General features: G+C 39.4%; 1 protein-coding gene across 3 annotated transcripts in view; it reads left to right on the top strand.

Annotated features, from left to right (window-relative positions):
- Nucleotides 1–26,848, top strand: part of LOC137920428 (uncharacterized) — a 33,239-nt gene that overhangs the window by 3,422 nt on the left and 2,969 nt on the right. The window contains exons 1-2 of one of the 3 annotated variants that reach the window (XM_068763788.1): nucleotides 13,794–13,852; nucleotides 26,709–26,784. In XM_068763788.1, coding sequence (XP_068619889.1) covers nucleotides 26,714–26,784 — 71 coding nt within the window. In that variant the 5' untranslated portion in view covers nucleotides 13,794–13,852; nucleotides 26,709–26,713. Of the gene's footprint in view, nucleotides 1–13,793; nucleotides 13,853–14,743; nucleotides 15,299–26,708; nucleotides 26,785–26,848 lie in introns of those variants that run through there. The other 2 variants (XM_068763787.1, XM_068763789.1) reach the window with 2 other exon arrangements.

The raw sequence follows: 26,848 nt of genomic DNA, 5'->3' as shown, positions 1-26,848 counted from the left end.
TCGTAAACAAGCTTGACGTAGTGCGATATATACATACGTACACACATGACTTAAAAATTCACAAAAATATCAATTAAAGGTTTATAGGAGCTGAGTGACGTCATCGTGAGCGACACAGGGGAATTCCACAGATATATAATTCTTTGTATACATCGGATTAAAGAGAGCGCTTTACAACACTTCTCGACGCGTGATTGGCTGACGATTTTAATTGGTTGAACATTGTTATCATAGTTTTAAATCGGTGTAAATATGTGCTAAGTTTGATAAATATACACATCTCTACTTCTGACTTCGTGTTTTTCTTATAATACCTCCAAGACCTACCAACACTAAAAAGAATCCCAAAAATTCTTAACAACCGCTTGTTAGCTATTAACTAATTTTTTAAATTAAATATCTATATAATATAATATAATATTTACGGGAATGGAGAAATGTGAAAAACTAAAGTCTATTAGCTATTTTAATAGACACATTAATGCCACTATTCGTTGTAGAATCAATATGAAACGAAAAAATTCTTATGTTCTCTGAGACAAGTAGTAGAGTAGTATTTATTGGATTCCTTAAAAGGTTATTTAAGCATTTATTCTTGTACAATGTTGTCGAAGTTGAGTATCGCAAGTCAATAACAAGTAGATGATTGTCGAGTGGTAAGGCATCCGTGTTGAGTGCGAGCGCCGCGCGTACTGCAAATACACCGAATGCGCTCCGTCGCGCGCGGTCACGGGCGCACCCGTTAAAGCATAATGGAACCATTAGTACGAGGCTCGTCTGCCAGTTCCCCTGCCGCCGCCGCCATTGCGAGGCCGCTCAGAGCACTCACAGTAATCTATGTTGCATCCGATCTTTGCCTGGGTATCTCTAACTGGGGTTTTTTTTGGCCCCTTTTATTGGAGGCCTCTCGTGTTCCCCTAACATGGGTAAGGTTAAGGTTTTTAATATTTACAATAAGTTATTCACACTCTTAATTTATTTCTTCTATCATACGTCACATTATCATTCATTCTCTCTACTGCCACACATCACAATGTCTTCCACTCTTTATCTTTTATTACATTCCTTTCTTCCGTCTTCTCTCATTCTTCACCTAAGTTCTTAATATTACAGCTATGCTAATTTACATTTTGGTTATGTTTATGTCTTTTCTTTATTTTTACAATTGTACTCTTACACTATTTTCTTAAACTATAATAGTTCAATGCCGCTATATAATAATATTTGACTAATACTATTCGCTTAAATTATCTTGTATTATTGTATGAGGTAGGCTGGGTCTTATTACTACTCACTGTTTTGCTCTAACTGGGGTTATCTCTATAGGAGCAATATTAGACCGAGCATCAGACTGTTGCGGTGAGAGGTGTAACTTGATAAATATTTCTCTCTTCTAGGAAATGTACCGGTATTATTGTAATCAAATCTGACCTTGAAGGAAAAGTCAGGGTTGTGACATTGCTACTTTATATTGCTTCATAGGGAAATGTTACTACAGGGACACCGAAAGACTTTTGTTAGAATCCTATCAGTTTTTTTTAACCCTGCGACTAGCGACTACTCGTACAACCACTGTCTTAGGTCCCCAGGGACAGCTTTGCTTAATCATTTATTTATATATTTTTTAATTTCTTACTCTTCTTGAGTCTTTTTTAATATCTCTGACTCATTCTTCTTTAGTCCGTCACGTTATTTTCCATTCCTATCCATTTCATTACCTTTCAGGTCTCTCCATTCAGGAGAATGAACGCGCGTTAATGCGAAACTTGGCATACGTGCGGCAGTTCACTGCGAATCCGCGGCCGCGGTTATTCTATAGAGGAGAGTGCGGTGGAACCATCTCAAACGATCAGGTCTCCACGTAACGTACGAACGTAAAAAGTTTCTCTTAATTGTGTACCCTTTGTGGCGTACACTCGTTTTGTCATCATGATTGTTGGATACCGCGTTAGTTCATCATGCTTAAGAGATGTTACACCATGAGTTTTGATCTTGAATTGCAATACTCCGGGTTGTGCGACGATGTTATGGGTAGCTGACATTACTTGCCGCCATTTTACCACGCTTTTTTGTAATGTACATACGACAATAATTAAACACGAGAGTACGCGGCCAGAGAGTTGGCGCAAACTCGCACCATAATGAGCCGCTTGCGGTCCGCCTTTGAAACTCGTAGGATCTGGCACCCTCCATCCCTTAGCGTTTAGAGTGAAAGAAAACATGATTGATGAATGAAAGTGAGAGAGACAGGGCAATGTATAAAACTGCATTGAGGGGAATGAGAGAGCGTATTAGCTGGTCAAGTTCGCAGCCCTGAAGAGCAAAAGTCTGGAGGGTGAACTAGACAGTGGTGCACCTGGTCACCGGCTGTCTTGCATTCGAAAGACCAAGGAAGGGTCTCGAAATCAAAACAGTGAGAAAGACAGGGATAGGCCACGTCGCCTCTCCAATGAGCGACGATGAATGTCGTCCCGCGTTTCTTAGCTGTTGAGATAATCAAGAAGGTTATAAATAGGAATATATAAGGTCGGGTAAGAACTAAATATTTAGTCAGACCATAAATCAAATGAATATAATGATATAACAGGGTATACCTAAAATAAATTTGAGGAAAAAATGTAAAATGTTAAAAATTTGATAAATTAAGTGACACAAAGTAGGCTAAGGAAATTCCAATAATGAAAAATCGTAACTGCGATATCATGGAAATTGTGGAGAAAAGAATCCGGTGATGTATGGAAGGAGAAAAAGAATGAAAAAAGCACGAAAGAAACTGTGAAGGAAGAATGACGAAAAGAGCGAAAGAAATTGTAATGCATGGAAGAGGATAATTAAACAAAAGAAAGCCTCTTGCCCAAAGTAGTGGTGAACGAGTAAGGAAAAAAAATAAACAAGAGGTGTATGTCAGTATGCCAACTGATATCTGCATTCCATTTTTTCCCCACTTAGCTTCAATCGTAGCGATAGCTTAAATACATCTATAGAAGAATACTAGAAGAGCCCAACTAAATAGAAACTAGAATTAAATTGTATTTCCGTAAAGGACATTCGCGACCCTACCATAAATTGAATTCAAAAGATTACAATAAACTTACTCGGGTTATTGTGATCACTTTCATAAATGTCCTTAATTTACTGAAGTAGAATTTTTTTTCGGTTTTAGATCGGAACGAACACTTGGATGAGAGATATTTTTATCTGATATAAATCTTGTGTCTTGGACACGATACATCTTAATATATTATTATGTGGACACTGACAGCCAACGCAATTTTTTACAGTCGTTTTATTGACGACGCCCAGAAGACAGGCGTAAATTTGTTCCGACAAATTTTTGTAACTGTCAATCAGATAGAATCAATGTGGATGTATTACCAGGCGTCTAAGAATCAAAATCACATTTGAACAACAACAAATTATTATTTTTCATCGACGTGATCAATCTTAATATTAAATGTTTACTCTGTTCTTTTCCTCTTATAGGGTTAATTACAATTGTATAAGCTGGACTAGGCCACCAGAAAAAAACATCACAATAACACTGTTGCTCTGCATGTGGATGCGTTGTATGTTACATGTGGTAGTTCCCGATAAAAGCGAGCCCCACACGTGTGCCCGCGCATATCAAACTCTTAGTTTCTTTGTAATTGGGCTGTCAAGTGAATGATGTTCCTGCCGGCAGCACGCTTCGCTGAGCGCGGTCATGGTACCGACATTTTAAATCGATACAATACAGCACTCTCTGACTTTATTATGTCGTCTTCGTTTTAGCCCATAAACACCCAACCCAAGGTATAAGCCTCCCCTAAAGATATGGATGAATATACTACAACTGTCATGCTTGGAGTCGGGTTAAAGCACAAAGCGTGAATTATATATATGAATATATATTATATATTCTGGGAATCGAACTTGCAACCTACGATCGCAAGGTTCATCGATGTGGCGAGTACGGCAACCGCACAGACACTGGCGCACAGCCTGAGGACGCCAATGTGGAGTAGCGATGAGGAAGAGGTCACACGAAGCGTGAAGTTAAAAACTGGACTTGTTGGGGCCTCGTGAAAAACAAACAAGACACCAATGATTTAGGAACCTAAGACTTAAGTTAGGAAATAGTTTAAGAGAATTATTAAACACTGTGACAAGCAGAAACGCGAGCAAATTAAAAATCCGAAATATCAAATGAAATTTTAAAAACAAAGGCACGAACTAATGCTAATGTCTGTGGAATATAGGAGAAAAGACTTGTTTATATCGTTAAATTTCAATAACGTAATTTCCTTTTTAAACTTTATGACACTAACAGTTATTCGATATTTCCGGTCACGGAAAATTCCGCAACAAACCTTATTTACTCGTTACTTTGTAGCATTTAGCGCGAGATTGCAGCTAAACACTTGCTTGTTTGTTAAAATGTAAAGTCGCTGCCGTGTACGTAGGATATAAAATATAAAATGGTTGAATTTAAAGAGATAATCACGATTTATACAAACGTTGACGTTTTTGCGAGAGCTTAAAATTTAATCTAAAAGCTGAAAGGGTTATTTTTATTATAAGTCGATGTTGTCATTTTGTTTGTAAAATAATATTATTATTATTTTAAAGATAACAAATCAAGTGATATAACTGGAAGTCAATAAAACTATTTTATGCAGTGTTAGAAACGTAATGTATTTTATTTACACGAATGCACAATACGTGTAAAATGATGACCTATCGAATTTATCACATTTAATCATAAGGCTATAAATAATTAAAGTAATTTTGTTTTAGCTTTTATACTTTGGCTTTAGACAGAATCTCACATTAAAAACTAGTTTTGGATTTGCTGAAGTCCATCGGCTATTTAAGATAATTGAATAAATAGATAGTGCTGAAATTTTGTGAACATGAAAATATTATATTATATATGTTGTGCCGTGGCTGCGATGAGATGTCGACGACGTTGGCTGCGGGGCCGCGAGGTGTGCCGCGAGGAAGCGTTTTCGGGCGATCTGAAAGGCGTTTATAGTCTGTGGTTTTGGCGCGCGCTCCATAACGAACTCACCATCGCGCCTGTTTGGTTTTATTATTGATACGCGTAGGCACCGCACCTGTTCCGGCCCTCCTCGCCGGTCAATAGAATTTTATTTCAGAGAAAAGCCGTTCAATAAAATTATAAAAGTTTACGAGGCTCTTGACAGCCGCCGAGTATAGCGTAATATGCTTTAGGTACTTTTTAAGCTGTGGTAACGTCCCACGGCAGGGAAATATTAATGCTTTATTTAAAAGCGCTTCTCCTTACAAGGAGGTCGCGCCGCGCGGTGGCAGCGAGCAAATTTCATTACGTATTTATAATAACCGTTATCACCGTGAGAATTATAATGGATAATAAATGCATTCTTTCGACACGAATGCGTTGGAAAAACTCTCGTGCGATGCGAAGATCGCGCGTTTACTTCGCCGGTGCTGCGTCCATTAAATAATATAGAATGTAATTTAACAAATGAAGGTGCCCGAGGAAGGGACTGAATGTCGCTTCAAGTCGATGGATCCGTTCTTTTATTCCGCCAAAGCCTTCGGGCGATACAGACGCTGCTTGTTGTCGCACATGCTGATTTACCTGCGATGGGTTTCCTAGCCGAAAACCTACGCGGTCGATAATCTCTGGCCAAGTGGAGGAATCACAACAGCAGTTACTTTGTTACCGTTATCATTGTATCCGCTAATAGACACTCACTGCAAGGCATGGACCTTCTCCAATATCGCCATGATCTTGCACTGCCCGCCTGTAACTACCTGCCGCGATCCTGACTGTATATTATTTGATTGGCGTCAGTTTTATGCGGATCTCCTCATTTCTAATTCAAAAGCAGTTACTAAATGTGACGCTTTCCATATTTTTAGTGTAAAGTTTATAGGTATAAAGCTGTATTGTTAAACTTTATTAAAATTATTGTGGAGTTTCTTCCTGCTTCTTTTCCACAACTATAACACCTTGCGGAGCAAAATCAAAATTAATTCATTCTGTTTAAAATGTTGAATAAATGAATTTTACTTTATCTTCTTATTCTTATCATTTTACACAAAATATATTTTAATACTTGAAGAAGCTAATCATCACCAAATAAATAGACGACACGTGGACGTATCCTGATACGATCCTGTCAGATATGCAATACACATAACACTGCTGCACGCGCTACCATACAGGTTGGCAACAGTTGATATCGACGACGTGACATCATACAGCAGAAGCTAGTGACAGGAGTTCACGGTTATGATAATTTGGGAAACTGTGTAAGGGGGGAATTATTAATCCGAAAAAACCAGGGCGGGGATGCTCTCAGGTATTTTCTGTTGACAAACCACGAGATGGTTGTTATTTGGAATCATTGGTGACATTTTGTCACTTCTCTGGCGCAGCGACGGGAGGGTATTAGTTACGCAATATATTTCCACAATAGCACCCGATAGAGTTCTCTGGCTCACTCGAATCTAGAATATAATAAAAAGAAAATTGTCTTAATTTTGATAAAATGTAGTACAGATGTACTTGTTTACGCCTCAGCCCATGCTTGCGCTCCAACCCGGGCGACCGCGCGTCACTCAGATGCAGTTTTTAATAAAAAATGTTGAGTAACAAGTATTTATAACAATACACACATATCGAGTCGTTCTGCTATCAGTATAAGATTTCTTCGATCGAAGAAAGTCTATCATATTAGAACATCAGCCGCATAGAGATGTTTTCATCAATCCAGTGGTTGTGTCCGCTCGCACGTGTGCAGGTGCCTTAATATTCGGGCGCGAGCGACAATAACATATGAATCATTTCGTTCGGTGCAGCTGCCCGCACGTTGAGCGAGTTCGTGTAACGCACTCGCTAACACCGGTTATTTAGGCGGTTATGTCGTCGTTTATTCCGAATATATTCTATTTTCAACCGCTTTTATATTTACTAAAATCTCATATAAAGCTACTGTGTTATTTATTATCTATGAACATCATTTACAGATTTTATTACTTCGAAAAAGTTTACTGTTTGCCCAAGTAGCGTTAAGAGTTTTCGCGGATTGGACGGGACAGAACAGAACAGAGCGCACAGCGAAAATCTTTTTTTAGATTCTAAGCTATAGAGCTGAATCAAGAGCTTCGACTCGGTACTATAAATTGTTTTTTTATTACCCGAATTGGAAGGCTGCCAAGTTCTAAGGTTGCTTGGGCGTATGTTTCATGGAGCAACCAAGCGCAAGAAGAACATGAAATGTCAATATAGCTGTCACTAATCACATGTTTCCCGATTCGAGGGTGACCGAGAGAGCTCGAAGTTCGATTTAATCGGTTCTCGGACTTTGATAGCAAGAGAAAATCTGTCCAGTACGTGGCGATTTCTGTTGTAATCATGTGGCTGTCCCTGCCAGCAAGCACAGCATAATCTGTGACTTTCTTTTTTATTATTGTTTTGGCTCTTGTACAGTATACGTGTCGTTCGATAAAGTCGAGTATATTTAATGGATATGTTGCAATAATTTTTTATACGATGATGTTTCAAGCGGCATCGATAGTTACTATCGCAGCGCGGTGCTCATGTGACGTTCAGATGTACTTTAATGCTACGTGAGATCAGCGGGCACGCGGTGCAATTCAATCGCTCCGTAAGGCAAAGATATAATGCAGTTGTCATCAACCGCGGAGTGCGCGCGCAGGGCACCGCCGGCACGTAGGCAGCGCCGCCGGTGTCGCACCCACGCCGCCCGCGCCCCCACCGCCCCCACCGCCAGCAAACAGCTGCTAACTCGGCCGCTGTCAGCGCGCGGCCCTTCCTAAACACCTTATAAGGCTTAATTGTTACATCTCTCATAGTTCCAAACACTGTCATTAAAGATTCCATATCTCTACGTGTCTCATATTTACCTTGTTTGTTTTGCCAGTTATTTGCCCAAAATTCTCAGAGCAGCTAATTTTCCTATAATGCTATTTTCTTGAATCGAAACAATTTTAACTTGCGAATAAATTGATAAATTGAATTGAACTTCTCACTGTGATGTTTCTTATTTAGTAAATAATTTTAAATAGTTAATAACTCTCAACATTGCGTAACGTGATCACTTAAAAATGTACTAAAAGTTATTTTTAACTTGTATCGTGAAAACGAACTTAAAATCAATAACTAAGCAATGATTCATCTGAGTTCGCATGGGCTCAGTGTGCAGGTCGGTGGCGGTGCTGCGTGTGCCAAGCGTCTGGTCTTTTCGCCGCGTAATCTGAATAAAGAACAATGTTTATGATGTTTTCTTGTAGCTTGTATAAGTGAACTAAATAATTCATACTGACACTGCATTTGCTCGTATGGAGATACGGGGCCAGAACACGTACTATTACACACACGTAAATTTCAAAATTTAACATATTCAAATTTCAAAATCCATAAAAGGATTTTGCACAAAAAATATTATACTATGGTTCTTTTGTTATTCGTTCCCTAACTTTATGTGTCACATATCCATAAAGTGACCACTCGTGTAAGTAATGATAAGAATGCCGGTGAAGCCTACTTAATGGAAAGTTGAATCAGACTTAACTCCTGTATAAGGCGTTCTTTAGTTGAAAACTACAGAGGTTCCGAACGCACCCCCATCTGAAAAAAGCTCACAATAAACTCGAATGTTTTTTTTGTGATTATTTTTTAATGTTCTTTATATAGTAGTTGGAGCAATTGATTTCATGCTCTCTCATTACTTAAAAATTGCTTACACTATATTAGGATTTTTTACAAGTTATGGTCATAATTGGAAAAATCAGCACAAACACCAGTGTTGTTTCCTGGCTTACAAATGAAGGAGAACATAATAATATCACACCCACGGTTGACAGTGACCGCTACGGTTGTTCAACTGCACATTAAAAAATGTATCAGAGGGGGTTCCCCGCGCAGCATGCTCTTACTGTCCTTAAGTTTTTGCGCCTGATGAAGTGCAGTGAACCCGGTGAATCAGCGTGTGGTTCAATAGATCCCTGTCCACGCCTAGGCGCTGCCGCGGCGCTCGGCACCACCGCGCTGCCCATATACGGCGGCGGTGATGATTGACGAGGTACGCAGCCTCCCACGCCGCCGCTCCGTCTCCGCGCGCTGCCGATGTAGGTTGCGCCACTTAAGAGCTTCGCATATCACCCAGTTATCAACGTGACATCTAAACGACCCGTAGTCATTTCTTTAAATCGCATGACTGAATAATTTATACGTTTGGTCTAGGTTCTTATGAATGAGACACACGTTGGGACCGCACTGCATTATATTTGCTTGACGGCACTAGCACCATAATTCTTCCCACCTTATTTTATAATTTTTATTATTATTTACGAGATCTCTCTTTCGCCCCTGCCATGTGTCACACATCGCAGCAGGAACGTTACAGCTTGGGTAAAGGGTTTTATTTTATTTTCTGCTTTTATCCTTCACGATCTCTGCTATAACAATTTTCCTGTCCTTCGCAATCTCTATCTACTTTCACATTAAAATCTCCCGCGCATCACTTGCCTTCCCTCTTCTTTGTTCCTAGACCACAGTTGGCTACATTATCACAGTTTTGACTCAATTATTTCTAGTTGAATTTTTAAATAATTATAACCATTTTTGTTAACTCATTTTTAAATTAACTTTTTTGTTATAGTTTCTTATTTACTAAACCTATATTGCTGGAAACTTTTTAAGGTACTTCCGAGTCATATCCTTTTCTATTGTACATTGTACAGTCACAACTACGTTCATATTAATCTCCAAAAGGAACAACTTTTAAACATGTACGTTATGAAAAATGGTTATAAATATTAGGAAACTGTAAAACGTCACAAATATTCACTAGTTCTTATGTATTATAATTTCTATCGAATTCGTTTTTGTTAGTACGTTCTTACACACACACAATATGTATCCCACTCGCATCGTTATTACTGACGGTCGTGATAGCCGATTAGTTCGTCTTAGACTTCGTCATGCTGCTTGTTGTTCTCTCGTACACCATGGAGCATGATGTTTTGTATCAAATTTTGAGCGGATTGAATCCATTTGATGAGATAACGGCTTGGATAGCTACATCTGGGATGTTAGCCCTCGACTTTTCTAGTTTCAATTCTTTTTGTCTATGGGACTTAAAAACTCTAGTACTCGGCGCAGGCAGATGGTGGACAACCACGTGTGACCATGTACATCATCATTTTCACAAGCTAGACATGTATCCAATATCCGAAAAATGTTTCATTAATAGTTCCACCGTACGCAATTGGACGCCTTCTAATAGTAATAGAAACATAGGAGCACTGGTACATCAAACTCTCGGCTCTTTTATATTATTCCCTACATTTACTATTTGGTCTCTAGTGCCTCTACCATGGCAAAAGAAAAGTTTGCACGATTTTTCATACGACTTTTCTATTATTTCCTTCGAAAAAAAATAGCGTTATTGTTCGAGCTTAACAAATTCCGCGAATATTTTCTACTTATATAGAGATAACAATTATAATATGCAACGGATTGGTCACGTAATGAATTTGTTAATGCTTAATGGGTCGTGAAAGGGCCTTTGACTTTTAATTGCTCTGAATGTATCTAAATAGATCATAATTAAAGTGAATAATGTCGCTACTTTTACTTAGGCATCAAATAAATATTTTTCTCTTCTAGTTGTGTGTCTTGCGGATTTAAGTGATATTTATACTTATACAGTAAATGTGTTTTGAAGATTAAGATAATACAAGGTCGGGTAGAAGGAGTGCAGGCCGGCGGGAGCGCGCGTGGCCGTGGGCGCGAGTGGGTCCGCGCGTGGGCTGCGCCCAGCTCGCGCCCGCTTCTTGTTCGAGAACTGGTCGCGTTTCGATTGTGACAATAATTGCTTTCTATTTACGCGGCGGCCATTACTCAGCGCGTATCAATATGTGCGTGCATTTTAATGAACCTGTTGCATCGCTGCGCAGAAACTTTCTCAAAAGTTATGACTAACACACGCTATTGACGCTTCTCAACGTACTTTGCTAAGCTGCATTGATAATTTACATTTGTAATTAGGTTATTTCCTAAATATATTTGCGGACTTTGAGATATAAACCGCTGATTTTTTTGTGATCACTTAAATAAATGTCGAGCAGTGTAAGCATAAAGATAAGGACTTGCAGTCGCGTGTTCGATTCCCGGCGTACAATATTAATGTCACATATAATTCACACTTTGTGCGTTAATAATATTGGATTGCCGTGAATGGTTTTCTTATAAATGCTTTTTGTTGTATTTTTTGGACATGACTCACACTGCTGACCAAGTGGCATTAATGCAATCTGCGGGATGATGGGCGCAGAGGGTGAGCAAAGGGGCGGTTAACTTAAACGTTTTTGAAAGGCACCGACGCTCCACAGCTCCTCGGGGAGACTCAGCTCCGGCCGCTACGTACTAAATTTACCTAATTAACTCCTTTGTATAGAAACGAGTAAGTTTAGGCTCTTATGGAATTTTTAACAGAAAATTGCTGTGAGCGCAAATACAAACGTTCGGGACTTGTCGGTGGTCGGAGACGGCTGTTTAGCGAGTAATTTTGGAATCTACAAAGTCTTACTTTAGTATATAGGCGGCTCCAAAATTTATTTATTCGTTAATTGGAATTATCTGAACTTTATGAAATTACTCAAGGAAAGATGAAATTACTCAAAAAAATTGTTTGAGTCGATAGAACCATTTTGTTAAAAACATATGTCAGTGATATTCAAATCGATAAGAAAACAAAGTATTTATTAAAGAGTCGTCTGAATCGTAATTTGATTTTGAAAACATTGATCACAGTATCGGTACACAGGAACAGTTGTACGAGAAATAGTAGTCGTGGAATGAAGTTGTCGAGGAAATTATAATTTCTGTTCCATATTTCGCGGCCCAGGCACGCTCTTCATCAGGTCGACATAGTGAAGGTCGTGAGGGCTCGCTGGATCCGGGCAGCGCGCAGAAACGCTGAGAGAACAAGAAGAATCTATACCCATCCATGTTTTGCATGGTTACACAATTTTTTTGTATAATACATTCAAATGTACCATTTTAGTATTTCGATACTTAGAAGGACGCCGTGTGCTAGAACACAGTACATAACTGGTACAGCTGCCGACGACATACTGCAATTACTGACGGTAATTTTATTTAAATAAACAAATTTTGTTCGATAAGGACCCGGAGATTAATATTTATTAAAAACTATAATTGTGTCAAATTAAGTTATCTTTTGTAATATGAGACAGGCTCTTGGTGTAGTCGATTACTTCTTTCATTAATTACCAGTAACAGGCCACGTGCGACGGTTACGGAAAATCGAAGCGCATATGGGTTTATACAGGTCGATATCTTCAATCACAGTAAGGGTCAAGTCTCAATTGCGCGCGGAAAATCTGAAAACCCTCACGGAACCGCTGCTAAATATGTCCCCATAGAGCTTTCTCTTGATCTAAGGAAGCGACTTTGTGAGCTCATTTGCTTTCAATTACTGCATGGCGCACTTTATCCAAAAACTAATGGTTTAAATAATAAATTTCGTAATGATAATAGAGGTAAGAAAAAGTGGTTTCAAAATTCGGGATTATTATATATCAAAACGTTTTCGTTCGCTCTCTATCCCTGCAGACCTCAAGCTATTAACGTGACGCATTACAATAGAGTTTCAAAGTAATATATATATATATATATATATATATATTCTTGGTGATTAGAAATAGGTGTTTCAGGCTTTAAAACTTTTCCTGACCAATAAGCTATGCATTCATCCCTTTAAAGGTTTTATGCCTACACCTAGTCACCTGTATAGAAATACATTAATATGTTTTTCACGTTGTCCGGTTAAGGATAGCCATCGTCGACTCGCTCGTCGCGGGCCACGTGATGTCAACCACCCACGGAGTCCAAAATATTTCGCACAGCTATCATGCCATAACTAGACGATATATATTTATAGGCCTGCATATTGTTTTTTATGTTCTGCCTTAGCAGTTCCTTCCTTACGCATCGCTTTTTGTTTCCTAATACAGAGGTTTTAGCCGAGGTCATTTCGTATTATTAAGTGTTTTATTCGAAGCTTATAATAACGTTGCAGACGTGGAAAAAAATTGCAACAAAACACGCCTTTTTGTGTTTCGTTGACGTAAAAGATTAAACAGTTAAGGGCGGCCGCTTCAGTTCACTCTGTGATTTGAAAGGAAGAAGAAAAGTGTAGCCTCAAATATTCCTAACAACTGTCGATTATTCTTTTCATAATATTTGTTCTTAAAAATAATTTAGTGGAATTGGTAGAGTCGTTTTCGGGATTCATGTTTAACAATTCCTTTGGCTTTGCAATTATTTCTTTATAAGGATAAATTTCGAAAGCAAATATTTTTGAGGAGAGACTTAGTGTACTCCGGTATGCGGTCAGGGCGCGCGGGGCGGGGAGCGGTCGGGCGGCGGCGTATTCCTGTAACGGTCAACGGGTTGCGCAAGCGCGGGCCGCGTCCGAAGAAGGCAGGCGCGCGCGCAGGTGCCGGCGCTCGAATTAGCCGCCGAAACTAAATACCCAAATGCGATTGTCCGCGCTCGCCTGCCAAATACGGCACGAATCTCGGGTTTCCCGTCGCCGCCCCGCGCCGCCCCGCGTGGAAAACGCGTAAAAACTCGTATATTTCTGTACACGCTAAATTTAACGTATGGTAAGCGAAAGCGAACGCGATTTTGGTCGGACGCCGTCTGTATTTAGATTACGGCTGCGACTCGCGCGCGGACGTCGCGCGGCGCCGGAGGGAGGTGACCGCCCCCCCCTGCCCTGCCTATCGACTCGCTCCTCGCCCTCTCCTCCGTCCACATAGAATCGTTTGTAAATTTTTGGTGATTTAATTCCGAATGCGTCTACATGCCCCGCTTTGGTGTTGTTTTTAATCTGTCGATTTTCGCGCCATTTTTAAAAACCTTGTATTTATCTGTGATATCATAACGGATAGCTCAGGCGTTTTGTGCGTGTGTGCAACACTTGTACAAGTCGCAGTGCAGTGCGCGTGCTGCTATCGGTTCCAGCATCTGTTAGCGGTATTGTTTCCGCTCGCTCGCGTTAATAAGTTTCTCGGAACATTGCACAAGGACGTAAATAATAAACCGAATGTGTGTCACGAGCCGCCGCCGCGCCGCCGCCGCGCCGCCGCTGCGTTTTGAACCGTGCGACCGGTGCCACAAGCGTGAGTTTCGCGCGAGCAGTGCGCGCCGCTATGTACACGATGTGTAAGCACCGAAGCTTCACACCGTCCGTACATGGCAAGTGTCAAATTGTCACCTATAGCGAAATGTGAATGCTAGAAATGGACTTTCCGAATTTCGAATTAAAAAAGCACTTTACAATATCGCACCTATTTGTATTGGAATATGGCACGAATTTGAACGCGGGCCGCAAACGGTTCATTACATCGTTGTCTAAATATATCTGTCACACATTGAGATGTGTTCCGTTATCAGCTCTGCCGAGGTGCAGCGGGGCGGCGGGGTAGCGGGGTGTCGGGGTCACATTACTTAAGAGCTGTGACCTCAGATAGGGTGCAACCGATTTATTGCATTTTGATAAAACAATCACATTTCCCAATTCGAATCCACCAACTAAATAGGGCTCGACAATCGCTGTAGTTTTATAAATAAACGTACACGGAAGTTGATGATTGATGTAACAACTTCAACGTCTACCAAACCTGAACGCTGACCTCCTGAAGCGTCGACCCGTCGCGACTGACGGACATTCAAATGTAGGTTCCGTACGTATATGTTTATAGCTATTGTTACCAAATATTGAATGTAAAATTAATAATGGCGTATAAAAATTATGAAGCACTCTTTTAGGAAGAAACGGAATAATATAATTAAGCAAACGCAGTCCCGCCGCGTGCGCATGCAGTACGCGTTACGTAATTAAATCGTGTAGCGTCGAGTTTACAATTAAGTTTGTGTGTCGTAGCACAAGTTCAGTCGACTTCAGGCCGCGTAGACATTCTCTCGTTGGACGACGCACGCGCCGCTACGCGCGCCGGTTTCGAAACATTTGATCGTGTGGTAGGTCAGCCGGCGTCCGTCCCGGCTGTCGGACGACCGCGACAGTGGACAGCGCCAGCCGGTCCGAGATGGCAACCACTCCGGCTTTACCGGCTCAACCGCCTCGGAGGCGCACGGAAAGGACGCGTGTAGACGTCTGTGTTTGTGCCTACGAAATAAAATAAAAAATATCTTGTGTAGTGAAATAACACGGAGTCATGTACACGGGGGACACAAGCCCAGTCGAAGGTAAGCTTTTTGTAAGCTTTTCATTTCTTTCTCATTTAAAAAACAGTTGGAATTAATTTTTCCATCCCTATTTTAATACTTTTGAAAAATGTCGCAATAGGTCCATATTGCAAGGGGTCGTCCAAATATTTATTCTAGGCATACTCGGTTGACTGTACTTCGTTGTTTTGGATGTGGCATATTGCTTACCCTTAGACTAAGAAAGCCCGGCGGCTATGTGTGACTGAGAAAATGAAAATGCGGTTCGAATACGGATATTCCGAAAATGCTGGTTGCATTACACTGTCGCATCATACATGTAGACGATAACGCAGGCGACTTTACATTCGACACAAAACACACGCGTAAGTTTCTATGGAAATAAAAAAAAAATAGTTTTGTGGCTAAAAGTAAAAGGTTACAAAAATATTTTAAAGTTTGTTATTTAAAAGTGTCTGATAGGTCAAGCATAATTAGCAGCATAAGCGTAAGCAGATATTGTTTTACTATTTTCGTGGTTTTGATTTCACGTGTGGATTCTCTACGGTTCTAGTTGTTTGTTACGTAGTAATATTGTTTGATTGTGGGCATTTACACCTACTTATGGAGAATAAAATACACAAATTTTTTTTATGGACAAATGCCGTTTATCCTGCGCCACGAATCGCTACAACGGGCTTGAGGTGGTAGAACACCAAAGCCTTAGTGTCAACCTCTTCGCGGTGATTGAATTTAAGGACTCTCCTAAAGCTTTCAGCTCGGGCCGAACCTTTAACTATTGCATCGTACTCCAAAGGTGCTTTTAGAACTTTTAAGTAATTAGAATCAAGGAAGAGATGATCATCCCCATGGTCTGTTCAGAGATGTTGGCACCTTGTAGTCAGCAAAACCAGCAACATGTTTTTAAATATTTTATTGCGCTTGCACATTGTTACTTCTATTAGCGCGGGCAACTAATCTAGGTTTCGGTTCGATAAATATCCATTTTAATCTTGGCTCTGCCAGCATTTTGCTGGCCGATCTTTCAATTATAATATTCATTTATATTAATGATATTCATTTCCTAAAGTATATATTTAATTTTAAAGGCTGAGAGTGAGTCGATGTGTAGTCACACATTAATTCGTTCTTAAGTTCCGGCTACATCAGTGACTTTGAGGCGATAGAATCGTATTTATCAAACAAGTGTCTCATTGTACACATTTTTCTGTACATAGCTAAAGGTGAACGACCTTCCCATAATTTGAAGAAGTTTTTTGTGTTCACTGCGTTCGCTGTTTGCGCTGCGCACGCGCGCTCACGTGCGGAATCATTCACTTGCGAATCTCGGCACCGGACCCAATCAGTTATTTATAATTCAGATAATCTCTTCTGTTAAAAACTGAAACTTCTTTAAATATGTTTAAAGTTATGTAATTAGAATTTATATTAAAATTATTTTTGTATAGTCACATCACAATATCGCCTGCGTAATTTCATACAATACCATATATTCTACACATATCACTGATCCACAGAAAAACTTTATTTAATATTTTGATACTTTTACTTTTAAAAGAAATTTTTAGATCAAATAATAACGAGCTGCTGAAGCTGTCTGTCGAGCATCCTCGGTTTGAAATACTAAACACGTAAACCGGTGTCAATAATATGAGAATACATACAATAGAGAACATACTAATCAAATGTTACGTCTTTATTCATTGAAACATAATTAGTTAAAACATATTAGTGTGAAGCTTCAATCATCCAAGCTTTAACCTCACGCAATGCCAGTCTAATATCTTCAGTTGAGAATGGAGTGACGGCCCAAGTTATGGCAATCCTGGACAAAGCAGAGTCCTTGTGCTTACTGTAAAAAGGTCCAAATTGAGTACTTTCTGCCCTCTGCCACCAAAAATCTATAAAGATATAAATAGGCTGTGCTGCGTTGTCTTCTGTCGAGTGTCACGTAGATTGCAAGCGTTTGCTAATGTGATAGCTGATTGCTCCGGGCCTGGCTCCGTGTCGCAAGCAGCCGCCCACGTGTGCGTCGTGGGCTCGCAGCGGTATTACGCTATAGTAGACCTCAAGTGAATACTTTTAAATGTCAATCTTGCGTAACAACACAGATATTAAATTGATTCAGACATTAAGCACAAGTTAATAGGTATTATTGAGGATTTATCCCTTCACACCGCGGTTTGCTTCATCGCAAGGAAATTATTATTCAATCGAGTCTGCCATTACTAAGCATTGTATCAAAAGCATTTCAAACCCAATATATTTTATAAATTAGTTACGTGATAGTTTTGACAATGTTTATTTAAGTTAACTTAGAGAAGGTTCTATAGGTTGATACGATCGGCGTTCTTTATTTTTAAATTTAAAAGGTTGCACACCGCGGCCTTCACGACAGAGTAAACAATGCACTATCGAAATAAATCACCTAGACAGGGTGTATATTTTTCTTATAACTGATAGAGCTTGGGAATGAGTTGCTCTAACTACTTGAGAATATTGTAAAAGTGATCACAAAAAAAACGTGTCCGAGTTTGTTGCGTGCTCTTATCTGGCCAGAGCGCGTTAGCGATCCTCGCTTTAAGTTGTAGGAAGCCTTGTAGGCGAATTAAATCTGATTCTAGTTTCAATTAAGTTGTTTTCTTCTGATAATGACGTGAATAAATTTTATAAATAGCTCAGCGCTAGAGAAGTCCTCCGTCAGCACGAAATGGTTTTAGCGCGTAGGAATTCATGCGAAAAATGCCACTACAGGAAAGGACAATTTTTAGCTTCTATCGAATTAATATCTCAGGCATATTTCTGATGTAGGGCAGTGATTGCAATAAATGGTTGAGTATGTAAAACATAAAAATATAAATAATTAAGCACCCAGTGAATAATTTCTCCAGGAGGCAGAGTATATTGTAGTCTCGAAAAATTCTTCTTGACGTTCTTTCTTCCAGGATGAGTAAATACACGAGCCTTCGACTACAATTATTTTGGAATATATTCCATGTTCTGTAGAACAGTTTTCCTTCGTTTCAGTTTGAGTGCTTGTGATTTAAATATATGGGACATCGTGTTTAGCTTTGTTGCAGTGAAACTAGGACAGTAGATATCGACTTGTATATTGGTACATAGATCCACGACACAATCGAACAGGGAGATATTTACAATGCGAGTCGTGTGTTGAAGTCAGTAGTAGCGCATGAGAAGGAGTAATGACAGGGATGTTTAGTTTAGCACTGGGGAATGTTAAATGGGCGAGAACCTTGCTACAAAAGTCTTAGGTCCAATTTTAAGATATTTATAAGTGCTTGCTCTTCATCTCTCACTATTGAGGGCTCGCCACACCGCAGTGTCAGGTTTGATATCTGTTATCGGTTCGTTGCATTGAGTTGCGTCGTTTGTATTGAGGCAGTTGAAGCGAAGGCCTGGGCCACGACGAGCTAGATGAAATAGGTGAATGAATAGCTCATTTGTCAGCAAAAATGTTTTAAAGCTTTTGCCTATACCTATTTATTTTATTTTGATTATAACTATTTATAATTAGTCTCTACTTTACTGTGAAGTGAAATATGTTTTATTAATTTATTTTATTCTATTGTGGCGGGTCAATATCTTCTAGTAGTACAATATCTCCAGGAATAAATAATGAGCACCTGACTAAATTCAGTTCTGTCAAATCCTGTTCTGCTAATCCATGAATAACGATATCCATCATCTTTTACAACTTTTATACTTCGGTACAAAATCTATGGTATTCTTCTAGGATGAGTTTTAATTTTTCTTCTATTCGTCCAGGTGCGGTTCTAATTAGTGCAGTTATTTGGTTCTGCATTTCTTTCTTCACCTTATCAAATAAGACTTGTTTGATTATTATTCGTCGCTGGTTTAATTGCGGTAATTCTATCTGTCGGCTGTCAAGGTGTAATTCGACGGTTAAGTCTGAGCTGCGTGACGTCAGTAATTTCAGACAATATTTTAATTCCAGATAGACCGCGCGGATCCTGCTGGAATGTCATGTTTATTATATACATCACTCATTTATTCAGTTTTTGATTATCGCAGGTATTATTGTGGAGAAATGTGGCTTTAAACTATTAACATGAGAAATTTAACGGGGCGCTGACACTGTGATGTTTTTTTTTATGGCCCCCGCTATTGCGGACCTCTCTTTCCACCCCTTATTTTATTGAGAACAGGGTGTTGTATTTCTTAATCAATTTTTTTCACTAAAATTTTTATTTTCGTTCTCGTCTTCCATAGTACACAATATCTCTTTTCCTCCTTCTATCGTTTTACAATTCCATCTTTCTTTCTCAATTATTCCATTCCTTTCGTACATCCTCAAACACTTCAGTTATTCATTTCTATTACAGTATCACAGTTTTAACACTGTGATGTTTCCACTACGAGCAGTTGAATTGGAAGCTCCCGCGTGATCATTCCGTTATTTATTATTTCTGATACCATTGAGTTTTGTATAGGCTATACCATACATTAATTGACAGCAAATTTATAGAACTTATATTTAATATAAACATATGTAGCGTTTACGCTCCGTATTACTGCCACTACAGCTGCAACACTTTTGTTTAAAATTATTCTAAGGCGTTCGAATTTAAATTCAAAGGCCGATTTAAGTTCGGACGCTATCAGGATGATGCTGCTACTTCTTTATGGTCGTTGAAATTGTAAATAATCTTTGCACCTATGCGAATACACTTTCTGCGATCACTCTCGGCTGTCATGTTCCTCGCCAACGTGCTCGCTAATAGCTAATCGCGTACACATTTATGAAATAAACAAAACAAACGGCAGCATGTTTTGTATAGAATTTTATATCGTGTTCTGTGAGGTGTGCGTGATAGGTTAGTTTCCAACCTCCAAGCCGCTGGCAGCAGTAATAACAGCTTGCATTATGTATACTGTGTGCGTGGGTTCTATTCACTGTATTTAGTTTATGTTTCGTGTAATTTTCATGATTATACATTTTATAACTGTTATTGTTGGTTAGTCTCAAAGGCTAAACTAAACCAGCTTTGCATTGACAACATAATGCCGAGACATACACCTGCGTGTAACCTATATATGTTAATATAGCAAATCTCATTACTAAACTGATTTGCTTTTCTTTGTTATTTTCTTTCTAATAATATCCTCTCGGCACAGCAGTTGTGGTCACGTGGTCGTCGCAAGGCATTTTTAGCCTCCAGCCACCGAGGTATGGAACGCTTAGATTTAGATGGAAGAGTGTTTAGGAAAACAAAATAGGTAGAACTAACGTCATTTAAGATTGTTTTATGTGTAACTGAACCGACAGACGCTATTATATCGTAGCTACGACTAATCAACACGAACCTCTTTACAGCGAACTGTTAAACACTCTGTTACAAGTCATTATATTAAAAAAAAAAATTACGCGGCAATTTTTTTATTTTCCGAAAGTTTCTTTTTAAAGTAATAAGAAATTTATAAAAGATAAAAAAACCTGGAGAGTCATTTTAAATTGGTCAAGTGGCTTCACTTTGACTCCCACCGAATAAAGCGCAACTTTTCAGGAGAGACGAGAAACATTATTGTTTATATCTCAAAACTTGACTCCATAAAGCAGTGAAAATATTTATAAGAACACTGTCGTTTCTATTGTTTGCGTGCCGAATAGAAGCAAAGTTTTGTTTATTTGTACAAAAAAAATATATTTTTGCCCGTATCTGCCATTTTAAACCAGAAAATTATGAAAAAAGTTGACAAGACAAGTATTGGAACGCGTCGATTGTCAATGTTAGGATCGAATGTCATTTTAATCGGTGCGTGGCGGCGATATGTTCTAATATACACCTTTTACATAAAAAACTATTTTTTTTTAATATTTTAAGAATGCACATTCCTCTGATTTTTTTCCTTTTTAATAGACTATGCAACTCTTAGTTACTTTATTAAGTACATACGTTGGTTCATGTTATATATTTATTTCATTACGTAGCCAGGTGTCTATTTCTGTATAACAATTCTGCTTTATTATGTATTACCTCCGTTTTTGGCAGCATTTCCTATATGGTGCAGAATAATTAGGTTCAAATTGATTTCTAATTCATTTTTACTGAAACTAGATCATGATCTTTATTGCATGCGAGTCGTGAAAATGACTTTGTATCGCTTCCGACTGGAAGTAGTAACGATTCAACATAACTTGCGATTAATATGAATTTATTCAATAATAGAAAATGTTAAACCACATCAGAACTTGTTATAAGAGTACAGAAAAAGACTGATAGATAGTTTCCATGCTACCTTCGCGTGGTCGTGGATATAGAAGTCGAGGTACCGCGCCACAAGCCATACCTCTCGCGTGCTCGCAGCGAGGCGCGGCGATAGGCGCTAGCCTTGATCTCCGCGCAACATTGTCCCTACAGGCATTTGTTCTAACCAACACAAATACACTATATTAAATTATGAACAAATTACATTTACATAAAAGAGGTTTCGTATTTGTATGCAATAACTATTATAAACATGAAATATTAGAAATATCAAGTAATAAATTAAAAGTTTATTAAATGTAAAGTCGATCAAAATCTGTTTCAATAAAAAAAAGATTTTTAGTTTATAATACATTTGTGAACATAATCACAAAAAAACTACAGTTTGTTGTGTGTTGCCAGATCAGGATTCATTTGGAACACTCGTAGCTTCATTTTAAATTGAATGACGCTTTTAAAGCGGACCTCAATTTGATTTTATTATTAAATCGCGCTTATGTGATTTTTCTGATGGCGTAAATTAGTGACCACTATAAAGGCTCCGTAACAGGAAATAATACGAATTAATGAATAAATATCTGCGCAGGAAGTTATTGATTTGCAATTCTGTGTCAAAAGACTATCAATTTAATACTATTTGCTGTACGCGCTACAAAATATAGATTATCATATACACAGTTGCATAATAGTAAAGACTAAAGTACAATGGGCGGTCTTATTACACGTGACAATCTCAAGACAACCATAGTGTATGGAAGCAGTAGAGGGATAAATAACGGGTAGGTGATGTGTACAGATAGAAAAAAACATACATAAATACATACTTATACATAAACATATACGTAAATAACATACATCATATAAACTTGCAATAAATATTGTGTTATGAATACAATAATAAATAAAAACAAAAAAACTGACTTAGAAAGCAGTTGCCTCAGAAAGAATAAAGAAACAGAGAAAGAAAAAAAAGTGAATAAAAGGATATATAATCAATGGTCTAGTTAATATTTCTTAATCATTTTCTTAAAAATAGATAGTGACTTGTACGTCTTATTAAATGGCCTGTGTAGTAAAATATTTGGCCATAAACGGAGAAAAATTTGAATTGTCTGAAATGTTGTCCATACGTTTTGTAATTTGTTACATTAATATTTTGCACTAATTCTTTTCCAAAAAGAATCTTCTGGTAGTCTAGATTTTTTTTTTATGTGGCCCCTGCTATTGGGGGCCTCTCGTACCCCTATCTTTGGTGGGACAGGGACTTTACGGGCAATTTATTTTTTCACATAGTTATTTATTATTTCCATTCTCTCCTTTCGTTCTTCACATATTCTTTCAATCTATTTTTTCATGCCACTTATCTGCTATCTAGTCTAGATTAGAGCGTCACTTATTGTGGTCGTTGCGAGTGGTGAGGAGTGAGCGTATGAAGTTCGTGCGGTGTGGGCGTGGGCGCTAGGCCAACATCGCCGATGCGCGTGGCTTGCGACAATATGCCGATGCAATGCTACCAATGCCTCGTTGACCAGTTCCCTATGCCCGCGACGACCGGCTCCCGTCTGAAGCTCGTTCTGTCTGCGTTGATTAACTGTTTAATATAAACTCGGTGAAATTATTCTATATTTTTGCCACACAATTTATCATTTATGGTTATTTATGTAATTCTAGTATCTAAGTCAAACGTAAAACAGGGGGTGCCTCTTTTATTAGATCACAAATTACCACTGCTCGCCTGTTAGAATACAGTTTTATCGGATTCGGTAGAGAGCTTTTGTTGGCAATTAAATACGTGAGCTTCTTTAGGAATCTTGTCCCGGGCGGTCACGTTGATATTAAAGGATGCTGGAGAGGCTAGTCGCAGGATTTGTAAAAGTCCCTGCGCCCCAGGCTCGGGTTGTCTGTATTAGTTATTAATTCAGCAACTAATGAACGCGAATTGTGCGATTTTAGTGACCTACCTACATAGTTTCGTTATCATCACAGTGGACTCGATCCATTGCGGGTTAACTGTTTTCCAATTACATTTGTTGTGATTCGGATTTTTTTTATTAATTCTAATTTGTATCGCTAGTGTTTTTAAAAATATTTTTTTACTTTTACTAAACGCCGACAGTTGGGAGAGGATTGCCGCTATTTGATACGGATCTTTTTACTCCCGAGGCTCCCGAGCTGCGAGGCACGACAGCGTTTTATCAATATTTTCAAATTTTCTTATGTAATTTTCTCTTATGAGTAAATACAGCTAAAATGTATACATATAAACAATACAATTTGGAAGTTTTACTTAATTATACATTAATTGGTACATTATTTTATTTCAAGTCCCTGCCTAAGCGGTACAGACCGTTAAATGCCTTGAAGCTTAGGACAATGTGCCGGGTCAACTCATCAAACGATTTTGCCGTAGATTTTTTCTTGAGGGGGTCCGGTAAATTGGACGGAGGTATATATAGATTTTCACATAAGGTCACGTGGTTACGTCTTTTGGATTCGAATCGGGAGCAGTGTCTGAGTAAGTGGTGAAAAGTCTCAGTTAACTGGTACACCCTGATGCGGACCGGATGTAATCTGTGGGGTTGTGCGCCGGGGTCTGACCGGTGACTCGAATTAAATTCTAAAGCCGGTCAATTGTCGTCACGCGTTGTTTTGCCGCGGGAGAGCAACATCCCATTTTAAGACGTGAGACGGAGAGCGCTCCAGAAACGGTTGAAACTGTCGCAGAAACTCGGACAGGATTGCCGATTACGTCGAATTATTTATAGTGAGCACTTGTACGCGTTAATGATAGGAACGGGAATTAAACTGCACTACTCTATGTTGACATTCGTGAAACAAAAATAAATGGTTTCAAACGCAGTCTGATCAGAGAAGAATCAACAACAAACTTTATCAGCTGTTATTGTAATCAATTGTCCGTCACTTACTTATGTAATGACTCGATAGTGAACAACTAAACATATTAGATGCATGCGGTCCATTTCATTATGAACATGAAGCGGGCGCTTATAACGGCCTCTCGCCACGTCAGGTTTACTGCGACGCACTAGTCCCCTGATTGTAAACAGTGGGAGCGTTTGTAAATGATAAAATTACTTTCGATGCCGAATGCGGTGATGCTCCTTAAAGCCGGTCTATAATGCCGCCTCTCCTCGCCGAGCAGACATCACAGCCGCCGGGCGTTACAAATTTCACACGCCTCGAAGTTTAATCTATATGACTTACACAGAATCAACGTCCGGCACGTGGGTTCGATTTTTTTTAAATTATACAATTTTTTTGCGTTTCGTTTTGAAACCTTAACTCTACATCGTATATCGTTATCCTACTGTGCGGTCAGCGGAAGCCGATGCATTCTTTGTCATATAATCACGACGCATCCCCGTGAAACTACGGACTCGTCTTTTGTAAACGAATATGTGACTAATGCACATGTTCTTCTTAGTTCCATGGTCACATAGACTTCAGTAATCGATTTATAGTCACTAGGAGAAGGAATTTAAAGTGGTCTATGTGAAATTCATTTGCGTACAGACAGCTTTAAAGCTTTGAGATAGCTAATTGTCATCACCATCATAACAGCCGATAGATGCTCGCAGCAAGAAACAGGTCTCCGCGATAGAGACTTCCCACGACCTTGAATATGTCATCAGTACACCTAGTGTAATCACATCTATCAGCTCGTGTTGGCAGAGTTAGTATTAGTATATTTTAAAAACTTCAAAAGTGTCGAGTGAATTATTACAGGGAGCTTTCTCACTCGAACGCTACATCCTCCTGGTCACAGGTACAGGTCACGTCGTGCGGTGCGAGCATTAGCTGGAGGCATTAGGGTTTGTTCGGTGCTGGTCACGCGGACAGAGGCTGTGTTGCAGCGGGCGCATCGTGTTACGAGCCGGGCGAGCAGCGCACTTGCCTATATTTAGTTGGGCGCGGCCCGGCGCGGCCCGGCGCCGGTATTTCGGGCAGCGCGCGCGCTATCACTTATCGCAGTCGCAATATCGCCTGCTCTAATGACTGCCACGTGACGGCGACGTCTCGCATTACTTTATTGGAGTAGAGAGGAATAAAGAGAGGTTCTCTATCTGCAGTGAAATAAAAGGCCGGCAGGTCTTGAGCTAACCACAACACAAAGTCCAAAGTAGATGTATTCAAGCTTTGCCTGTATTTGTACCGGTGTAAATAAACAATTATATTTGTGCAGAATTTCCCTTCTCGACGCACCGGAGACAATGATGTAATGTTGCTGTTACTAAAGATTTATACGCGACTAGCGGGCCGAGCGCGTATTCGTTCTCGCTTCACGCCGAGGAAGACGATGGCCAAGACTGATTAAGATGGTCTATTTACAATTTATACATCTAACATAACGCCAGCGACCGCATCATTGACGGCGTCCGGATTTGAATTCTAGCGCGCGAGTAAAATTTCACCCAAAAGTACTTTAGCTTTTTACTGTCAACTTAACATGGTTGTTTATACACTTCCGGGATTAATATGGAGTTAAGGTCTTGTTACGTTTTATCCTTCATCTGTCAATAAAACGATTACCCCGGGGTCGGGCGGGACTTGCGAGTTAGCTAGCGGGCCACAAAACGTTTAGTTTCAAGTGGCAGGTACACCGTAGATATACTACAAAGCACCTCGGATATCATGGTCGTTCTTTCTCTACATCTTTAATATTATCTATGAAAATTCAAAAATCGCAAAAGCTAACATACGACAGCCGAAATGAAACGTAAGGAATTGCACATGTTAATGTCTATTTTAAAGATAACGTCGTCGCAAATTGTGAAGCTGTTTTCTAGCGACTTTGTTTTAATTATATTTAGATTCCCCCGCATCGGATTTTGTTAGAATATTCAAGGAGGTCGCTACAAAGTAAACTGAGCGAGCGCTTTAGCAACGATTCGAACACCACACTACTTGTATAATACAATACTTGTATAATATTCCGCAGCAGAAATCGGAACCGAGTCGCGACGTCACGGACCCTCTTGTCCATAACACGCAGGCCTCTGAATTTGAATTGTAGCCATAGGGAGATGTATATTTTTGTAATTGAATTCGGATCGATCGGCAGCTGGGCATGTAGATGCGTATTCCTAGCTTTTACTATGATTTAGTTGTAAGCCGAAATTGTTCCAGTCCAGCACTAATGCACTGGTTGTTGTGCTTTGCAGAAGGCATGCGGCGCGCGGACAGCTGTCCCGCCCGCCCCGCGCCGCCCGCCCCCGCGCTCGCCCCGGCCACGCACAGGTTCGTCTGATACATCAAAGTTTTGTTGTCGCGTTACGACTGACCGTTGTTTAAGAACAATTCA

This window comes from Battus philenor, unplaced genomic scaffold, assembly GCF_028537555.1.
Source record: "Battus philenor isolate CCGP_79_NKW_IND1 unplaced genomic scaffold, ilBatPhil1.0.hap1 SCAF_18, whole genome shotgun sequence".
Lineage (NCBI taxonomy): Eukaryota > Metazoa > Arthropoda > Insecta > Lepidoptera > Papilionidae > Battus > Battus philenor.
Note: the sequence above shows the minus strand (reverse complement) of the source record. Positions and strands in the feature narration are given on the sequence as shown.